The sequence below is a fragment of the Egretta garzetta genome, unplaced genomic scaffold (assembly GCF_000687185.1).
Source record: "Egretta garzetta isolate BGI_Z169 unplaced genomic scaffold, ASM68718v1 scaffold787, whole genome shotgun sequence".
Classification (NCBI taxonomy): Eukaryota; Metazoa; Chordata; class Aves; order Pelecaniformes; family Ardeidae; genus Egretta; species Egretta garzetta.
This window is the reverse complement of record NW_009260266.1, coordinates 848,677-865,316: the sequence shown is the minus strand read 5'-3', so window position 1 is coordinate 865,316 and position 16,640 is coordinate 848,677. Positions and strand designations below refer to the sequence as shown.

At 37.9% G+C, this 16,640-nt stretch overlaps 1 protein-coding gene across 1 annotated transcript; it reads right to left on the bottom strand.

The window, feature by feature from the left end:
• Positions 1-1,086: 1,086 nt before the first annotated feature.
• NOL11 (nucleolar protein 11) lies at positions 1,087-16,583 on the bottom strand. The gene is made up of 18 exons (XM_009642345.2): positions 16,560-16,583; positions 15,595-15,708; positions 14,707-14,763; positions 13,942-14,087; positions 13,618-13,675; positions 12,933-13,071; positions 12,344-12,541; positions 11,541-11,617; positions 9,545-9,668; positions 8,870-8,973; positions 8,519-8,596; positions 7,517-7,701; positions 7,149-7,274; positions 5,998-6,219; positions 5,458-5,536; positions 4,300-4,392; positions 3,890-3,997; positions 1,087-3,567 (listed from the first exon to the last, which is right to left on the bottom strand). Exons 1-18 carry the CDS (start codon positions 16,581-16,583, stop codon positions 3,454-3,456), a joined length of 2,046 nt encoding a protein of 681 aa, XP_009640640.1. The 3' UTR covers positions 1,087-3,453.
• Positions 16,584-16,640: the final 57 nt, after the last annotated feature.

The window sequence follows — 16,640 nt, the reverse complement described above, 5'->3', positions numbered from 1 at the left end:
GCAGTAGACAACATTGCCTAACCCCATTTTATACCTTTGTACTCAATTTGTATTCCAAATCTTTGAAAGTTACCTTTAGATTGCTTATGTCAGACTAATTTTTGCAACCTCTTATGGGGTTGCAAAGGATTATGGTAACTCTTTAAATACATGAATAGGTAGGCTATTTCACTGTCTCCCCTTGTGATCTTGGAAAAAACACCTGTGAATTCAGCCATCTATACATTGAGAATCTAGCAAAGGTATCTTGTGTATCTGCTTCACTAATATTCACACAGCCTGTAGCATTACAAGAGCATTAACACCTCTAAAATACTGTGGGGTTTGTGTATCTGTAGATCCAAGGTGCTAAGAATCATTTGCTTTTGAATACTGTGAACCACAATACCTTGTCTTAGTCCCATCTCTTATTTGTTAGTTGTTGATGTGGAAGTGCTTACTGAATAGGGATAAAGAATTTTAATTTTATAGGTGGAGAAATAAATACACAGAGAAGCGTGTTAACTTTCAGAGTCAGGACTATAAATCAGTCTTTCCCAACACACAGCTTAACTTAGTACAGAGAAATCAACCATAACCCCTTAACCTACTCGCCTACCCATGTCCACTCCCAAGAACAAAACATATCTCCATTAAGAACTTGAAATTCCTATTTTGAGTCTGCTGGTATAGTTAAATGAGCATATTTATAAGGAATTTTAGGTAGGAGGCCCTACACTGCCTCCATACTCAAGACAGATGGAGAGAAAGGCTCCTTTCAAAAGGCACTCAGGAGAAGATGAATAGCCCAGTTGTTCCAGGCTGTTGTCTGCACGGGTTCCTTTCTCCAAGGGTAAGGGAAAGAACTTTTAAGAACCTACAGCTGGATGGCATTATTAAGTGAGCATATGCTCTTGCTTAAATTGCTGAGCTGCTTTTGCCCAGTCCTTCCCAGTATTAGGTGCTGAATTTAAGTTTTCAGCTCTAGAATCAGTTACATGTACTGACATGTACATAAGACAGCAAGGTGTTGCTGTGTAATGTTAGACTAGAGCTCAGCTGTAGGCTAAATAAAGTCAGCCTTAGGAAGCAAGGGCTTACATGACTTGCTGGTGTAATTCAATATATTACCAATTACCATTTTATTTAGTATGATTAAAACCAAAAGTATATCAATATACCGATATGCTGAATTATATGAATAATGAATCATATGATTAGTAAGTTTTTAACATCTTACTTGCTATTCTGAAAATGTACTGAAGTCTGTCTTCTCTGAAGGTTTCTGTCCCCAACCATCCATTTTATACTAGACTTCAAGAAATCCAGCATTATGCTTATCTGTCCCATTTTCTCCATCCCTGATTTCATTTAGATGTATATTCAGTCCCACAAGTAGCTTATAACAAGTCAGTTTTAAATGAACACCTAATCAGAAGTACAATTCAGTAGATGCTTAAACCCGTAGTACCATCAACTAGTGTTGCCTTCATAAAACTTTATTAATTTTTTTAGAGGGATAGTCAAAACAAATCTAAAGCTAAGATATACTTGGAAATGCTAAATTCAGCTCTTTAGAATGAGCAGTATAGATGAAGTTAATTTATGCTGAAGGTGTTCACTCTCTGAAAAAGTACTTGGGAGAAAACAGACGCTGATGTAGGTAAGAATGTTCATATTTTCAATTGGAGATGAGTTTTCTTGTTCAGAAAATTAAAAACAGCTACTGCCAGCACCAAGAAGTACCCGTCTATATGATTCTTCAGTTGCCCATTGTAGTGGGTTTTTTAAACTTTACTTTTACACACATTTGGTACTGACCTCTGGTAACAGTGTGTATGACTAGAACATGTCAACTTCCCAAGAGTCTTAAGGCTTGTAACTGTGTGCAGCTGCTTCAAAATCACACAGCCAAACTCCAGTAAGTTAGGCACCCAGCACTTCAGCTAATCTTGTGTTCTAGCTCTAGCCAGAAAGGAAGAAAGCGCTGTTGTTCGTTCTCAGGCAAGTTTAGCCCGACAAAGGTTAAGGACCCTTTTAGTCAAACAATGATTTCCAACATTCTGCTCCAAATCAAACTGGATGTCTCCTCTGTGTCCAGTGACATATGCTTAAGTCAGCACTATCAGAGAAAAATCACTATCCAAAAAGAGAAGTTATTTCCAGCGAGGTTAGTTCTTTGCTCCAATCTAACAGGCAAGATACCATTCTTGCTCTGAGCTGTGCTGGCAGTTACCAGTTGCACAGTCAGCTTAAAGACGTTAAACTCACTCCAAAGTCCACAGCATTAAATTTTACCTGAATGTTATTTTTATGCTCCTCTCACCTTCCTCTGAAGCTTCAAATGTATATAGGAAAGATTTCAAGAGATGAGTATTTAAGAAGCAGAAACCATCTTGGATTAAATCTTTCAACATCAGAAAGCTTCAGAAATTTCTAAAGCAGAAGTCTTGAAGTTCAGCTAGTTATGCTGAAATCCAGTAACTCCACTCCGCAAGTCTGTGTAGGAGAGGATGCTCTAGAGGAGCAGTCTCTCTGCTTGAGAAAACAGTTGTCTTCAGCTGATGACAACCTCTGAGATAAAGACTGTAACAAGACATCCTATTAAATACCTACGCTTTGCTTCTTCATTTGAGGAAGGAGTCTAGTTCCTGCTGTATACCTCTTCCTTCTCCCTAGCTGTATGCAGCTTCTGGATGCAGGTGATCTTCTCAGATATGAGATGCATCAAGCCAGCTTTAAATTACTGTCATTCAAGATTTTAGCTACTAATTGCCACACAACACCCTCCCTCAATTTTTTTTTAAAAGCAGCATAAGAGGACCTGGTTGGACTGGAAAGGAAAGCACGAAAGGGTACACTAACAAGTTGCGATACCGTGACACACAGGAGAGAGAAAGCAGTGTGAGTTAGGTAACAACCCTGTACCTACACTTAAGCTCCCTTCCCTGTTTAAGATAAGTCTGTAAATGCCAACGGCATCCTTGGACAAAGTAAAAACAACTTAAAAATAGAAAAATCCAAATAGATGGAACTCATTTGAGTTTGCTTTAGTTCATAACCTGCGTGGAGATGAGAGGACTCTGAAGAATCTAATTAGAGACTTCAACTATTAAGTAAAAAAGAAGCAAGTCGAATAAAAAAGTCAATTCATTTGATGAAACATCTGTTAAAGCCTTACTGCAAATATTCTACTAATTCTTTGCCAAGAATCATGTGGCATTTTAGGATGTTCTTATGTTTGCATATCAAAATTATACATGAAAATATAAGCAAGCATCCAGCTTCTCATCCAGTCAAAAAGAGAGCTTTTAATACATGAGTGTCAAACTTACAACTCCCATGTAGCTACAGAGTAACCGTGCTCCTCCTAGGTAGAAAACAACTTTTCACATCCCCAATATGGAGTGCTAATACATCCTCATTGTAAAAGGAATCAATAAAAAATAAATTTGTTAATAATTAATTTCAAATTCAAATCAGTTCCAGCACTTCAATAGAATATGTCTGAGAGTCTTTCTGGTGATTAAGTCTTTGTAATTCTCGCAAACTTCCTTCAATCTTGTTGAGTTCGGAGTAGAATCGGACCTAAAACCAGGAAAACACAGATATAAAGTTTAACTAACACAGTGAAGTTTAACTCATTTCATACATCATTATACTGTGGAACTAGCTGTGGTTCTGCACAGTTTTAGATATTAGATATTAGATAACAAATATAGCGGCTTTTGAAATCAAAATGAGAGAGGCAACAGCCATTTCATGCTGAGGAAGGAGCATACAGAGGAGAACAGACATTATTTGATTTACTATATAATATTTTGTTGCCCGCTCCTCTCCCCCGCTTCTTAAGACCCATATTCTAAATCCATAGTAAGATGAAATAATTATCCCAGAAGACGCAACTTACTTGGGCCCTCACAAACTTATGAAGGTTTGAAAGCAACTGTTTTGCTTCTGGTAGCATCACCATAACTGTGAAGTGAGCATCAAGTAACAGGCACATCCAATCCATAATCTGAAGACAAACATGAAAAGTACACTTTATGCTATGCAAATAACAGATTTTGCTTTAAAAGCTGAACTCTGAAACATTAACTTCTAATGCAAAATGCATGGTTTCATATTTTCAGGCAGTATTATTTATTTTCCACCAGTAAAAAGTGTTGCGTTACATCTGACTTCATACAGGTTATATTAATAGACAATACTTTATAAGATGAACGTAGATCTCAGTTGATTTTAGATATTCACAACTACTCACGAAGTTACACACCACAGAAATCAAATGAAGTGCAACTCTTAGAACTAGCTTCTCACCTGATTTATAGTTGGAGAGCGTATTCCGGGAAGAGTGGTATTAATTTTTTCACTGCATTTCACATACAGGTAGTATAAATACCTGAGAAACAGCTAAAAGTAGAAAAGCCAGATTTAAAGGACAATCATTGAATAGACCAAGAAGTTTTGTCTTGCACACAGTAATAGTCATAAGGATTTTTTTTTAAATTTATTTTTTAAAGCAACATAGATACCTGTGTACAATACATTGTAAATAAGTTTTATGGTTCTCCTACACCATGAATAGCTAGACATTTGAAAATTCTCACTCAGCAATATTCACTGTAAAGTTACATTCAGGGTAATCATTGTTCCAGTGATTGTGTCAATGCAATTTAAGACTTTCCTAGGAACTTTGCTAAAAACCGTATCAACATTAAAAATTTCAGTCCCAGTTTCACTTTCAGCAGCCAACAATAAATTACTACTGGTCAGAATCAGGTCAACATCATCTTGTGCCGAGCACAAAGATTTCTTTCAAAGATTTTTTTCAAAGATTTCTTTCTCTGTCCAAAAAAAGAAATCAAGGAGATGGGTCAGTGCTAAGATCAGCTTTGTTCTGATGTGTGGGGTTTTTTTGAATCACTGTAAAGCCACATATATGCTCAGGTACTATGGTACGTGCAGTTCTTGAAATTATATTTCAGATTTTGAGGAACAGGGGGGATTGTTGGTTTGGGGTTTTCTTTAACTGAGAGGATCCGAGATTGAATACTCAAGGTTGATTTGCATTACATCCAGCATTTTACACAGCATAGTTTGTTTCTCTTATTTTCTAAACTTCTGTTTCTGATGGAACTGACTAAATTAGCATCTCGTTCCTTTCTTAAAACATATCCAAATAAAGAAAAGCTACTACAGTTGCTAACAAAATATGAACATTTTCCAAGTAGACTGTGTTGTAAAGGTTTCTTACATTTTCTAAAATAAGGACTACAAAAATTAATAAAAGTTCCATATGTATGTGGAAAAGCGTGACATTAAATCTTATTAGGCATCTTAATTTCATTTTCATGCATTAGTTTGTGATTCAGACTCCAGTAAGAGTGGCAAGTTTCTGATATATAATTGAAAAACTCTCTTCCCTTTCCCTCCCCCCAAAATAATAAGGGTTTTTAAACTTTTTAACATACTTACAACAGCTTGCTGAGCTGGGAGGTTTTTCAGATGAGGCAAAAGAAATGTTTCACTGTAAGCTGAATGGAGAACAGCATTTCTGTGCAGTACCATTAAGGAAATAAAATTGCAGGAAGAAGTACCAGTTTCTACAAACTGAGGTGAATTCTAATTAAAATACTTCTCCAGGTTCTTTGAGAGAGGTCCTATTACAGCTTTTTGAATCTCCCTTATTTCTGTCACGAAATATATACAGCAACTGAAATATCACAATAGAGTTAGCTTGAACAGTTATTTACTGCAAGTATGTAATTGGCTAATGTGTTTCAACAGGCAAACATCAAAATCCTTGATGCTATTTTCTCTTGAATAGACACGGTTTTATTACACTTTTCCAATAATGTAAGTTTAAATTGGTGCAGATGATTTCTATAAGTTAATTGTTTATATTCTAAACAATTTTGCTACTGAGTCAGAACTTCTCTTATCAGAACTTCTCAGAAATTTTCAACATCACATACAATGCACTGACTTTCCTTCATTAAAACATACAGAGGATACAATAATGCTGCCTTCTGTGGTCCAACAGGGCAGAATTCACCATCAGCCGTCAGATGGGTTTCCTTTGTGATTTTAGTATCCCAGATGTCTTGTTCCAGCTCTGCATTGAAACCATTTTCTACAATTTCAGTCTTAACTTCTTTATTGTTGAATTCAATATCAATGTAACAGATTACAGATTCTAGATTCACATCTATTCTTTGAAGATAGGCTTCACTAATGCTGTAGAATAAAATTCCAGACATTTAATACTTTTATGTATTAGCTTTAAAATCAGCAATGCCATCAACCCAACAATAGTGCACACTGTGAACTCTTCGAAGCTTACTATAGAAGTAAAAACATATACTAAAATACAGAGTGTTCCAGAATGAATAAAGGCCATGAGAGAACAGTCAATATTTTGTAATTATTAACCTTGGACAATACATGTACTGCTCTTTTATTCCAACAATGTAAGTTATGTCTTATCAGACGTTCTGTCACGGGCTGATTTAAAGGTTATGTCCCATTCAAGACTGTTGTTATATTCTGATACTAATGGAGCTGCTTCAACCCATAAGACAGTTACAATTTTCCTAATACTTAGTAATAAAGTAGTTGACAATTTTAAGATACGAAATTAACAAGATCTGATGTTTCTAATAAAAAAAAAAGAATCCTGTTTGCTCTGGAAGCCTAGAGGAACACTTACAACAGTCTTTTCTTTTTGTTACAGTGCCTACTTAAAACTTCATCCTTTTTGGGATATGAAAACCATTTCTGTCATGAACTTACAAGAGTTGATTTTTTTTGTGGGCTTCTTACCCCAGGTAAGTTCCCAATTAAGTCTGTTGCACAGTGAACAGGTAGCTGTAACAACATATATAGAAGGATGCGAGTGCCATTGAAGCCAGCACTGTTACCAAAAGGCATGTTTGTTTAATTACCATTTACATAGTTTTTAGAATTAACATACGCAACAGACATCTTGTAAAACGTTTGTTCAACTGCAAGACTGCAACATACACTCTACTCAGAATTAAGCATTTCATGCACAGTATTAATTGCCTATCTATAAAATTAAAGCCATTCTTGTCAACACACAGCTTTTTATGAAGGGGCTTGGTCTGGTGAAAAAGGAAAAAAAAACCAGAGTGATTCCAACTTACCTTAAAAATACTTTCAAGCAAGTGTAAGTAATTTCTTCAGGAATATCTGGAAACCGTTGTAAGCAGGTTTGTAAGAGATGCACATCTTTTTTCTCCAAAGCAAGTGCCATTAAATCTGGACATAAACTGTAAGAATATGAAAAGAATAAGCTGCATAGTTCACATCCACTGAAAACTACTGCAAAAGTATTAATCTTGTTTTACATAAAAATCCACCTGGGAAGTGTCAGCTTCATCAGAAAATAAGCATAAGCACCTTGAACAGTAAATTCTGATAATTCAACAGTGCTTTATAAAGAACTGGATTTCTACTTTTTGTTATTTTTTAAAGACTATTCCTTACAATTAAAAAAACACAGAATCATCACCTGTAAGACAAGTCTCGGGTTTGGACTATCTGTAGCAGGAAATTTCGAGGGTAGTACTTCGGATTTGTTTTACATCTGTTTATAAGGGCAGTTACTACACATCCAATGGTGGCTTGGAAATCTGGCATCTGTGCTTTTGACACCAATTGTCTCAATTCATCTTCAAATACAGTTGTCGGAGCATCCTGAAAATGACAAACACTGTGCAACTCAGAAGTACAAGGCATAGGTTTGAGAACTGTACTGTTATTAATTAGACCAAATAGAAACAGACTTGGTTTGGAATTCAAGCTACTGAAGTTTACAAAACCCCCTCAGCACTCTGCCTTTTGGTAGTCTCTCTCAAGCATGAAAGAGCCAAATGAGGGTATTTACTCACTCTGAACTCAGCTGAGTGGTGTGTTTCAATAATTGCTCAGGGATTGTTCACCTGTTGCTTCAGTTACATTACCAAGATGTCCAGCTGCAGCTGAACTATAGGTACCTTCACACAGGAAGGGATGCAACTTAAAGTATCATAACACTTGTAGCAAGTTTTAGAAAGGAACTACACAGCTTCTTGCTGTATTTGCAGTGGAATTCCTAGCATTCTGACTTTCTAGAGGCAAAATGCCTTCAACAAAATTAAAGCCATAAACAAGAATCTAAAAAAGCTTAAAAAAGCAGAGTTTGGGTGAAATATCCTCTCACCTTATTTGTTTTAAGAGAAGATTTTCATTAAAAATGAAGAAATTTGTGCAAGTTTTCAGAACTCACATAGCTATTATAAGCCCTGTATTGTACAATTCTAGAACACACTCCTATGACAAGACTTTAACTTCATCATGTCCAAATACTATTCTAGCACAATAATAATAATGATATCCTACAACTCACCTGTTTAAGGCAGCTTCGTCAACTTGATATGTGCAAGAGGACATGGAAAAAGATAGTAACTTAAGAGACAACTAGAATATTCTGAGAGCGTCTAAAACACTACGTTAGGATATTTGGTTTACTTACTTTTAGATTTAGTAAGAGCTGTCCAACAGATAAGGTATCTGCCTGTACTTTTGCAACAGCATTCTTTTTTGATCTTAACTATCATAAAGAAAAACAAAAAAATTATTATTAAGCTCCAAAAAGATGGTATATGCTTAATAATTTCAATCAAGGTAACTAGGAACTCATGTTAACTTGCTGCACAGATAACAGTTAGTAACCAGGTAGTCCAATTCCAGAAACAGTGTTAGGAACAATGAGTGACAAATACAAAGTGAAATTGTCTTCTGCTAGAACACCTAAAAGTATCAGTATGGGGAAGAGACAGGAAAAACAGAACAAAAACCTCACATGCTCCTAATGCTAACTTACAGTCATTTTGGACTCAGATTTTAGAGCTACAGACTGCTGTGACTGAAAGGAAACCACCAGCTCTTCATCTGCAAGGGTATTCCAGTTTACAAACGAAGACACATCTGTGAACATAAAAATGAAACTATATGAAGGTAACACTTAAAACACATTTATTAAAGTATGAATATTACATCAACTTCTTATACTAATAGGTATTTTCTAAGAATTTTCTCAGCAGCAGGTAATTTTGTGACCCTTTTTGCATACTCTTTTTCCATTTATCTTCTGGAAGCAAGAGAAATAAGTTATTACACAATTTATTGTGAGCATTACTTGCAACATTTTACCAGTGCAATGCTAGAGGCACCATGATAATACAATTTTAAACTGAAGTTTACAAACTAAGGTTTGACATTGCCCCATCTAATCACTAAGTCTTTGCAAACAATTTATAGGAGAACTGTATTTGAATGACAACTCAGTTTAAGTGAAGCCACAATAAATTCAGACATTTGCGTGCTTCCATGTTCTCAGCAATAGTAAATTTAACAGTTAGGAACAGAATACAGCGTTAGGTTACTTCAAGCTGTTTAGATTCAACTGATTTTACAGGACTGTGTTAAAATAATTTTTATACAATTTCAGAAGTTCTCCTTTATGAGACCTTTTCACTGTAATTATAAAAATTCTTACCAGGGGTTTGACTGTCCTTGAGCTTTCCCACAGCAGCTGCCAAGGATGACGTTTCACACTTGTACATAATTACTGTTAGCACTTTCCCATGAGTAAAAAAAAATTTTTCCTCATAACACCACAGCTACAAAATATTAAAACATATCATTAATGAGGAGATGAGCAGAGAAGTGTGGTCCTGCACAAGCTGATGTTTAACACCTTACTGCAAAATTTAACTAGAAGTCAGCAATCAGATTATTTCACGTTAATTTTGGTAGGTTTAACACTTGTTAGCAGACTTTCATTAACTGTTGGTTTTGCATACAGAAACATGAAGCATTCCTTTGAGTATTTTCCAGGGACATATTAAAGTACAGAGGCTGCTCTGAGGCATTAAGTCCACTTGATAATTTTATTTTTTAAATTCCCTCTTGTGCAATTTTATGACAAAACCAGTCAGCCATTCTATTTCACTAGTGCGCTATTACTCAGGTGTCAGTTTACTTATCATTAATTGACACCTGAACATTTTGAAACACTACTTAGGGAGATGCAGGGATCATTTAGGCAGTCAATTGCAAACTGTCTGAACAGAACAGATACTGGCTGTGTTTTCTGTTTAATTAGCTATTTCATTCTCACCAGATAATCAAGCCCATCAGAAGTGAGAAGGTACTGAATTATCAAAGAAATTGCCATATGCCACCATTTTCCCACTAAATACTCTGACAAAAATTGCTCATCAATTGGTCAATATTAACTTTGCTTCAGAAGTTGGCATTCACTGCTCTTCCAGACAGAAGCAGGACTCCAAAGCCCACTGGCCCCTTCACTGCTGTCATGCCAAATGCACAAAGCTTATAGACCACTGTCCTGGTTTCGGCCAGGATAGAGTTAATTTTCTTTTATTCCTTTTGTACCAGGAAAAGTGTGGCCAGCAGGAGTAGGGAAGTGATTGTGCTGGGCACTGGTGAGGCTGCACCTCGAATGCTGTGTTCAATTTTGGGGCCCTCAGTTCAAGAAATACATTGAGGTGCTGGAGTGTGCCCAGAGAAGGGCAATGAAGCTGGTGAGGGGTCTGGAGCCCAAGGCTGATGGGGAGCGGCTGAGGGACCTGGGGGCTTTCAGCCTGGAGAAGAGGAGGCTGAGACCTTATTGATAAGGGATACCTTATCACGCTCTACAACTGCCTGACAGGCAGGGGGAGCCAGGAGGGTGTCAGTCTCTTCTAAGTAACAAGCAATAGGATGAGAGGAACTGGCCTCAAGTTGCATCAGGGGAGGTTTGGATTGGATATTAGGAAAAATTTCTGTACTGAAAGTGGTCAAGCATTGAACAGGCTGCCCAGAGTGAAGTCACCAGCCCTGGAGGTGGTCAAAAAACATGTAGACGTAGCACTTCAGGACATGGTTGAGTAGGCAGGGTGGTGTTCGGTTGACAGTTGGACTTTATGATCTTGGAGGGATTTTCCAACCTTAATGAGTCTATGATTCTTCCTCGTAGCTGGCATAGTTCTGTGTTTTGGATTTAGTATGAAGAGAACGTTGATAATGCACTGGTGGCTTAGTTGTTGCTAAGCAGTGCTTACACTGGTCAAGGACTTTCCAGCTTCCCATGCTCTGCCAGGTGCACAAGAAGCTGGGAGGGGGCACAGCCAGGACAGCTGACCCAAAGTGGCCAGAGGGGTATTCCAGACCATACGATGTCATGCTCAGTATATAAGCTGGGGGGAGTTGGCTGGGGAGCAGCGATCGCTGCTCAGGGACAGGCTGGGCATCAGTCAGTGGGTGGTGAGCAATTGCACTGTGCATCACTTGTTTTGTATAGTCTCTTATCATCATCATCATCATTATTTTCCTCTACTGTTCTCTTAAAACTGTCTTTATATCAACCCACAGGTTTTATTTTTTCCCCGATTCTCTCCCCCACCCCACTGGGGAGGGGGGTAGTGAGCAAATGGCTGTGTGGTGTTCAGCTGCCTGCCACAACCACCACGAATTAAGATTGAGCTTACTTGTCCGCTGGTTCCCAGGGGCAGTTCCTTTGAAGTTTGCAATGTCTGAAATTTTGTATTCCATATTGTTAGGCACTCTAGGGGAAATGAGAGATAGCTGTTACAAACCCCAAAAGCAACATAAATGCTACATTTGCCTTTGCTACTTTCAGTCAAAAACACTTGAGGAAATAAAAATAACTGTTTCAAAACAGCTCAGTTAATAATGCATTCAACATTAGCAATTAAGTCATTCTGGTTACATCTCAAGAAAAATATCTGAAGATGAATTACTTTTCCAGTGAAGAGCTTTAAACAAGAAGCTGTGGCAAGAGGGACAGCAGTCAGTGTGGCTTCCAGCCAGGAAGCACATTTTGTCATAAAATGCTATGTTCTGAGACTTAAATTTCAGTGATCCCACACTTCAGAAGTTTAGGCATGAGACTGGAGTGTTTGTTTCACTTATTTTAGACACTGATTTCTTAGAGGACATGAGGTCTGTTTCCCTGCACAGGTCCTTTAACAAGTGTCCAGGTCCTCCTTTTAATTTCCATCCATCCATGAGTTCTCTTGCTGCATCTTCTCAACTGTTTCACAACAGCATGAAAGCAAATACTGAAAACACAACAGCCAGTCGAGTCCTGCAACCCACTACGCAGCTTACTGGTAAAGGTTACCTTTCAGCGAGCATTCTGAACAGCACAGCTCAACTGTGTACTAGTTTCAAGAGTCAACTAACATTTTATTTCCACTATTTCCTGCTTAGTGCTTTGCCTAAGGAAATTGTAGACCTTATGACATCTTAATCTGATTTTTCAAGTTACCTTTGGATTCTTCACCGGACACAGCTAGACTTCCTAATACTGCGACGTGGTCTTTATCCAGAACAACCAAAGAAGTTCCTTTTAGAACACTTCCAGGTACTGAAAGGTTTAGCAGTAGTGACTTGGACAAAACTTGCTCTTCCTCGTCAGTATTTTGGTGCAGAGGTATCAGAACTTTGTACACAGAGTCATTGGAACCTGTCAAAGAAAAGCGATGACGCTTTTATTATCTGTTACTGTGGAAAACCTATTTGATATGACATGGCAAAAGGACAGCCAAAGAGCACAAAATCCAGTGAGTGCTGAAAGAAGAAATAACACAGGATATTTAAAGGACGCGTTATGATGCAAAGCAGTGAAATGAAAGTATACCTAGTGTGAGATCTGCAAGGTACAAGTCATAACGTTTAGGAACAGGCAGCCTTTGCAGTATATCAGGAAGATTTAATTACTACTTCTACCACTAGCTGTTTCAGAAAGCTTAAAGAGCTAAGAAAAATTAAACACTAATGCATAAATAGCAACATTTTATGCCCTTCCATACAATTCTTTGCCTTATTATCACATCCCATTAGAAAATACAACTTACACAAACACAGAAGTGTGATTATTTGATTTTTTATATGTGCCGTGAAACTCAGTGGTTTAGATAATTCCTGTTGTTCAAGCTTGTATTTGTGTAGACCATTCATCTTAAGTTTCTGTACGTAGACAAAAAAATCCCCATCCTAAAGCAAAAGAAGAGAATAAAGTTTTCCTTTAATTGACACAAATAAGAGATAACAGAAATGCAGATATTAGTAGTGCTTAACTTTGAATATTAAGCAAAATTAGGAATTTGTTTTCTCTATAGGACATACAGCCTAATTCAGAAGTTTGCAGGCTTCAGCACATAAAGAAAATTCTAATTTGATGAAACAAATGGATTCACAAGAAGAAACATTTGAATAAAGACAGATAGTTTGTAATTTTTTTTTGCTATTTAGTAAATTGTTCACAATGAGCAAGTATTTGAGGGCAATGAAGAGTCACACAATTGTCAACTGTATTTAATCTTAATTGCTCTCTGAAGTACTAAGAGGCAGGCTCCTCAGCCCCAAAAGCAAGACAACTTCAATTGTTGTATGAGAAACAATACATACATAGGATTTTGATTAAGTCAGGATAATGATTTCACTAAAAAGCTCTTAAAATCCAATGGAACATGTGATGGATTTTAGACATAGCACTTAGATTTGCTGCTATAAAAGTTTTTTTAAAAGTATTCAACTCACTTTCTCAGTAGCGAATATTAAGACAGGTTGTTGACCCTCCATAAAAGCTTCACTCCACCTAAAAGCAGAAAGCTGTATGAACATCTTTTAAATGCTAGGACTACACCTAAAGTCCTATCACTATTCCTCAGGCAGCCTCTTATTTTTAGAATACAAATTTAAATAATTTTAAGATTTTAAAAGCAATGTATTGGAAAAACACACCCAACCCCAAGATCTCGGTCTTTAGTTTTCTCCCCTACCCACTAAAAAAGGGAACAGCTTTCATCATCATCATCAATTCCTCCCACCAGGAAGCAAGTTTCATAACATTTTATCACTTACTTGATGACTTCATCTGAGATAACGTTTTCAATTTCTTGTTGTGGGGCTTCCAAAAGGGCATCTAAAGTTCGAACACCACCTCCTTTGAATAGTACCACTGGCCCTCCATTGGGGAGTGAGTGTATTCTGTACACATCAGCTGAAAGCTATACAGAAATAAAAAAATGTCTATGGTCTTCAGTACATTACCTCGAAAGCCAAGTGTTGTATCTGTGGGGTTTTTTAAGTTCTTTCAATAAACAAGCAACAGAAGACTGATGAAGCTGTAAGATTCCTAATAATGTAGGCCTAGTGGTTGCCAATTTTCTGAAATGCTATGAATATCGCAAATCACTACCCCAACAAAACGCCAGGAAAGCATCCCAGTGAGCATCATATCTCTGAATCACATCAGAAAAAACATGATTGAGGGTAAGGAGTTCAAACACCTGGTGTACAGCGTAACACAAAGCGCCGTTTAACACCACCACCAGCAGAACAGAAGAAAAAAAAATTAAAAATCTGTATTTGAACATAATTCACCATCTTTAAGGGAACTCCTCAAACTCTGGACTTGGGATACGAATCATTTTAGGAGTAATACTTCAATGATCACGTGTCTCTGTCCAAGTGGAATCCTTGCAATTTTCCAAGACACCATGAAGCGCAAGTTAAGACAATGGTCAGCTAAAATGTATTATTAGTAGTACTACTAAAATTAGCATCTCTTCCCTCTACCAGGATTCAAAACGTTAACGTAAAAGTGAACACATACAAGAGACTTACCGTTGCTTTAAATACTTTGTCCAAGTTAACATCTTTGTTCTTCCATATTCTTAAAACCTTTAAGAGAAGCATCGTTTTTAAGCACAGTAAAATGGTAATACAGAGACTTCTCAGCACACAAAACACTAGCAATCACACCTCCGGGAAACATGGGAGGGAAATACACAGAAAGTATTCACAGTAACCTTAGCGGAAACTGACCCAGCGGAAGTCTGCGTGGGAAGAAGCCGAAGCAGAGACAACAGGAATAACAAACCAAGCTCAGAAATCTTGGGATTGGAAAGAAAGGATAGGGAAGAGTAAGGTTAGGAAAAAGATACAGCAGAATTCTAAATTAAAGTAGATCAAAGTGATGGAGACAGATCTTAGGATACAGATGACCTGATCTGGAAGAGACTGTTTCAAGGAGAACAATGGAAGGTCAGGAAAGAGATTTCATCAACAACAATAAAAAAGGTTCGGCATGTGCTGAGCAAACACTGCAAGTACACAAACAGAAAATGTTTAACTCTAAAATATGAGCAGAAAACCGAGGATACAGGTATGAACTACTTTAACCGTTTGAGTACAATAATCACGCAGTTCTAAATGCCAACCAGTCTGCAACAGGAGAAATAACTTATCCTGAAAATGCATGCATGAGGCAGTCTTCACTGAGAACGCTTCGAATTTTAAATGGCCACTGCATAACTGGTGCTCAGCAGATGCAGGTGTGCGGTCGTAGGACTGCACGCCCCTGTCCTCTCAAAGGGTGAGAGGGTGTTGGGAGCTCCACGCATTTACATTTGGCCAAAAAATCTAGCACCACCGAATTCTGCCCTGCCTATATTCACTCAGAAGACTCACTAACATCCTTTTTTTCCTTTAAGAGAAGATAGAGGATCTCACCTTGTCATCGTGCACAGCTATATATTCACCAGTTTCAAAGTTGCATACAACTGGACATGTGATAATTTGCCCATGTTTAACCGACCAACAGCCTAGGGGCTTCTGATCTGAAACCTAGAAAAGCCAGAAGAAGGACAAAGTAATTAAAATAAACATGGTATGCTTTGGGGATTCTTCCCCTGACAGAAAGGAAACGCAAGGCAGCCACATCTGATCCGAATGAGAATAGGAAAATATGAAAACTGCTATACTCAGACCTTCTGCTTGAACATTCCTGTTTCTGACTTTAATACTAAAAAATTTAGATTGACATGAAAGAACTCCGCATTAATTAGAAGTTATTTCTTTTCACATCAGAAATAACTCTGACCTGTAGTAGTCAGCCGGGCTTATGCCATGAAGCAGAGGTACGGTGCACGGCTTTTCCAAAGCGAAGGCATTCCTTCCAATCACTCGCGTAAGCTACTTTTACTCCTAACGTGTCATGCACAGAAACACACTTTTTCTCTTCCTATTTCAGTGTAAGTTATCGAGGCCAAGAGCAATGACTTTACCATCTGAACTTGCATTATGCGTGATTTACATTTGGCTGCTCTGAGGGTACTCAACCCCCTCTCCTCTGTCCAGATCTGCACTGGGCATATTTACCAATTATTTATGGTCTTGCGTATGGTCTCGGGGGGGGGGGGGGAGTAAACAACCCCAAGGAGGTTGTATCACGAATCCACTAAAATACAATCCCTAGCCCCGTAAATATGAGAGCCAATTAAGGACATAAACCCAAATGTTTTCCTAAAGTTTCTTATTATGGTCTACTGAAATATATGCCTACATTAAAACCACCAGAAGATACTTTTAGTTTCAAGTGCTGCAAACCAAATCTTCCCCCCTCCAGCCGCTGGCAGAGACCTGACAGCCGCCCAAGCCGCGCGTCACCCTGGCTGCTGCACGGCAACGGCGCCTACCCTGCGGCTTCGGGGTGGAAGCATTTCTCGGAACGGGGAATGGAGAGCGCAAAGCAGCAAACGCAGAAATACCCAAGCAGG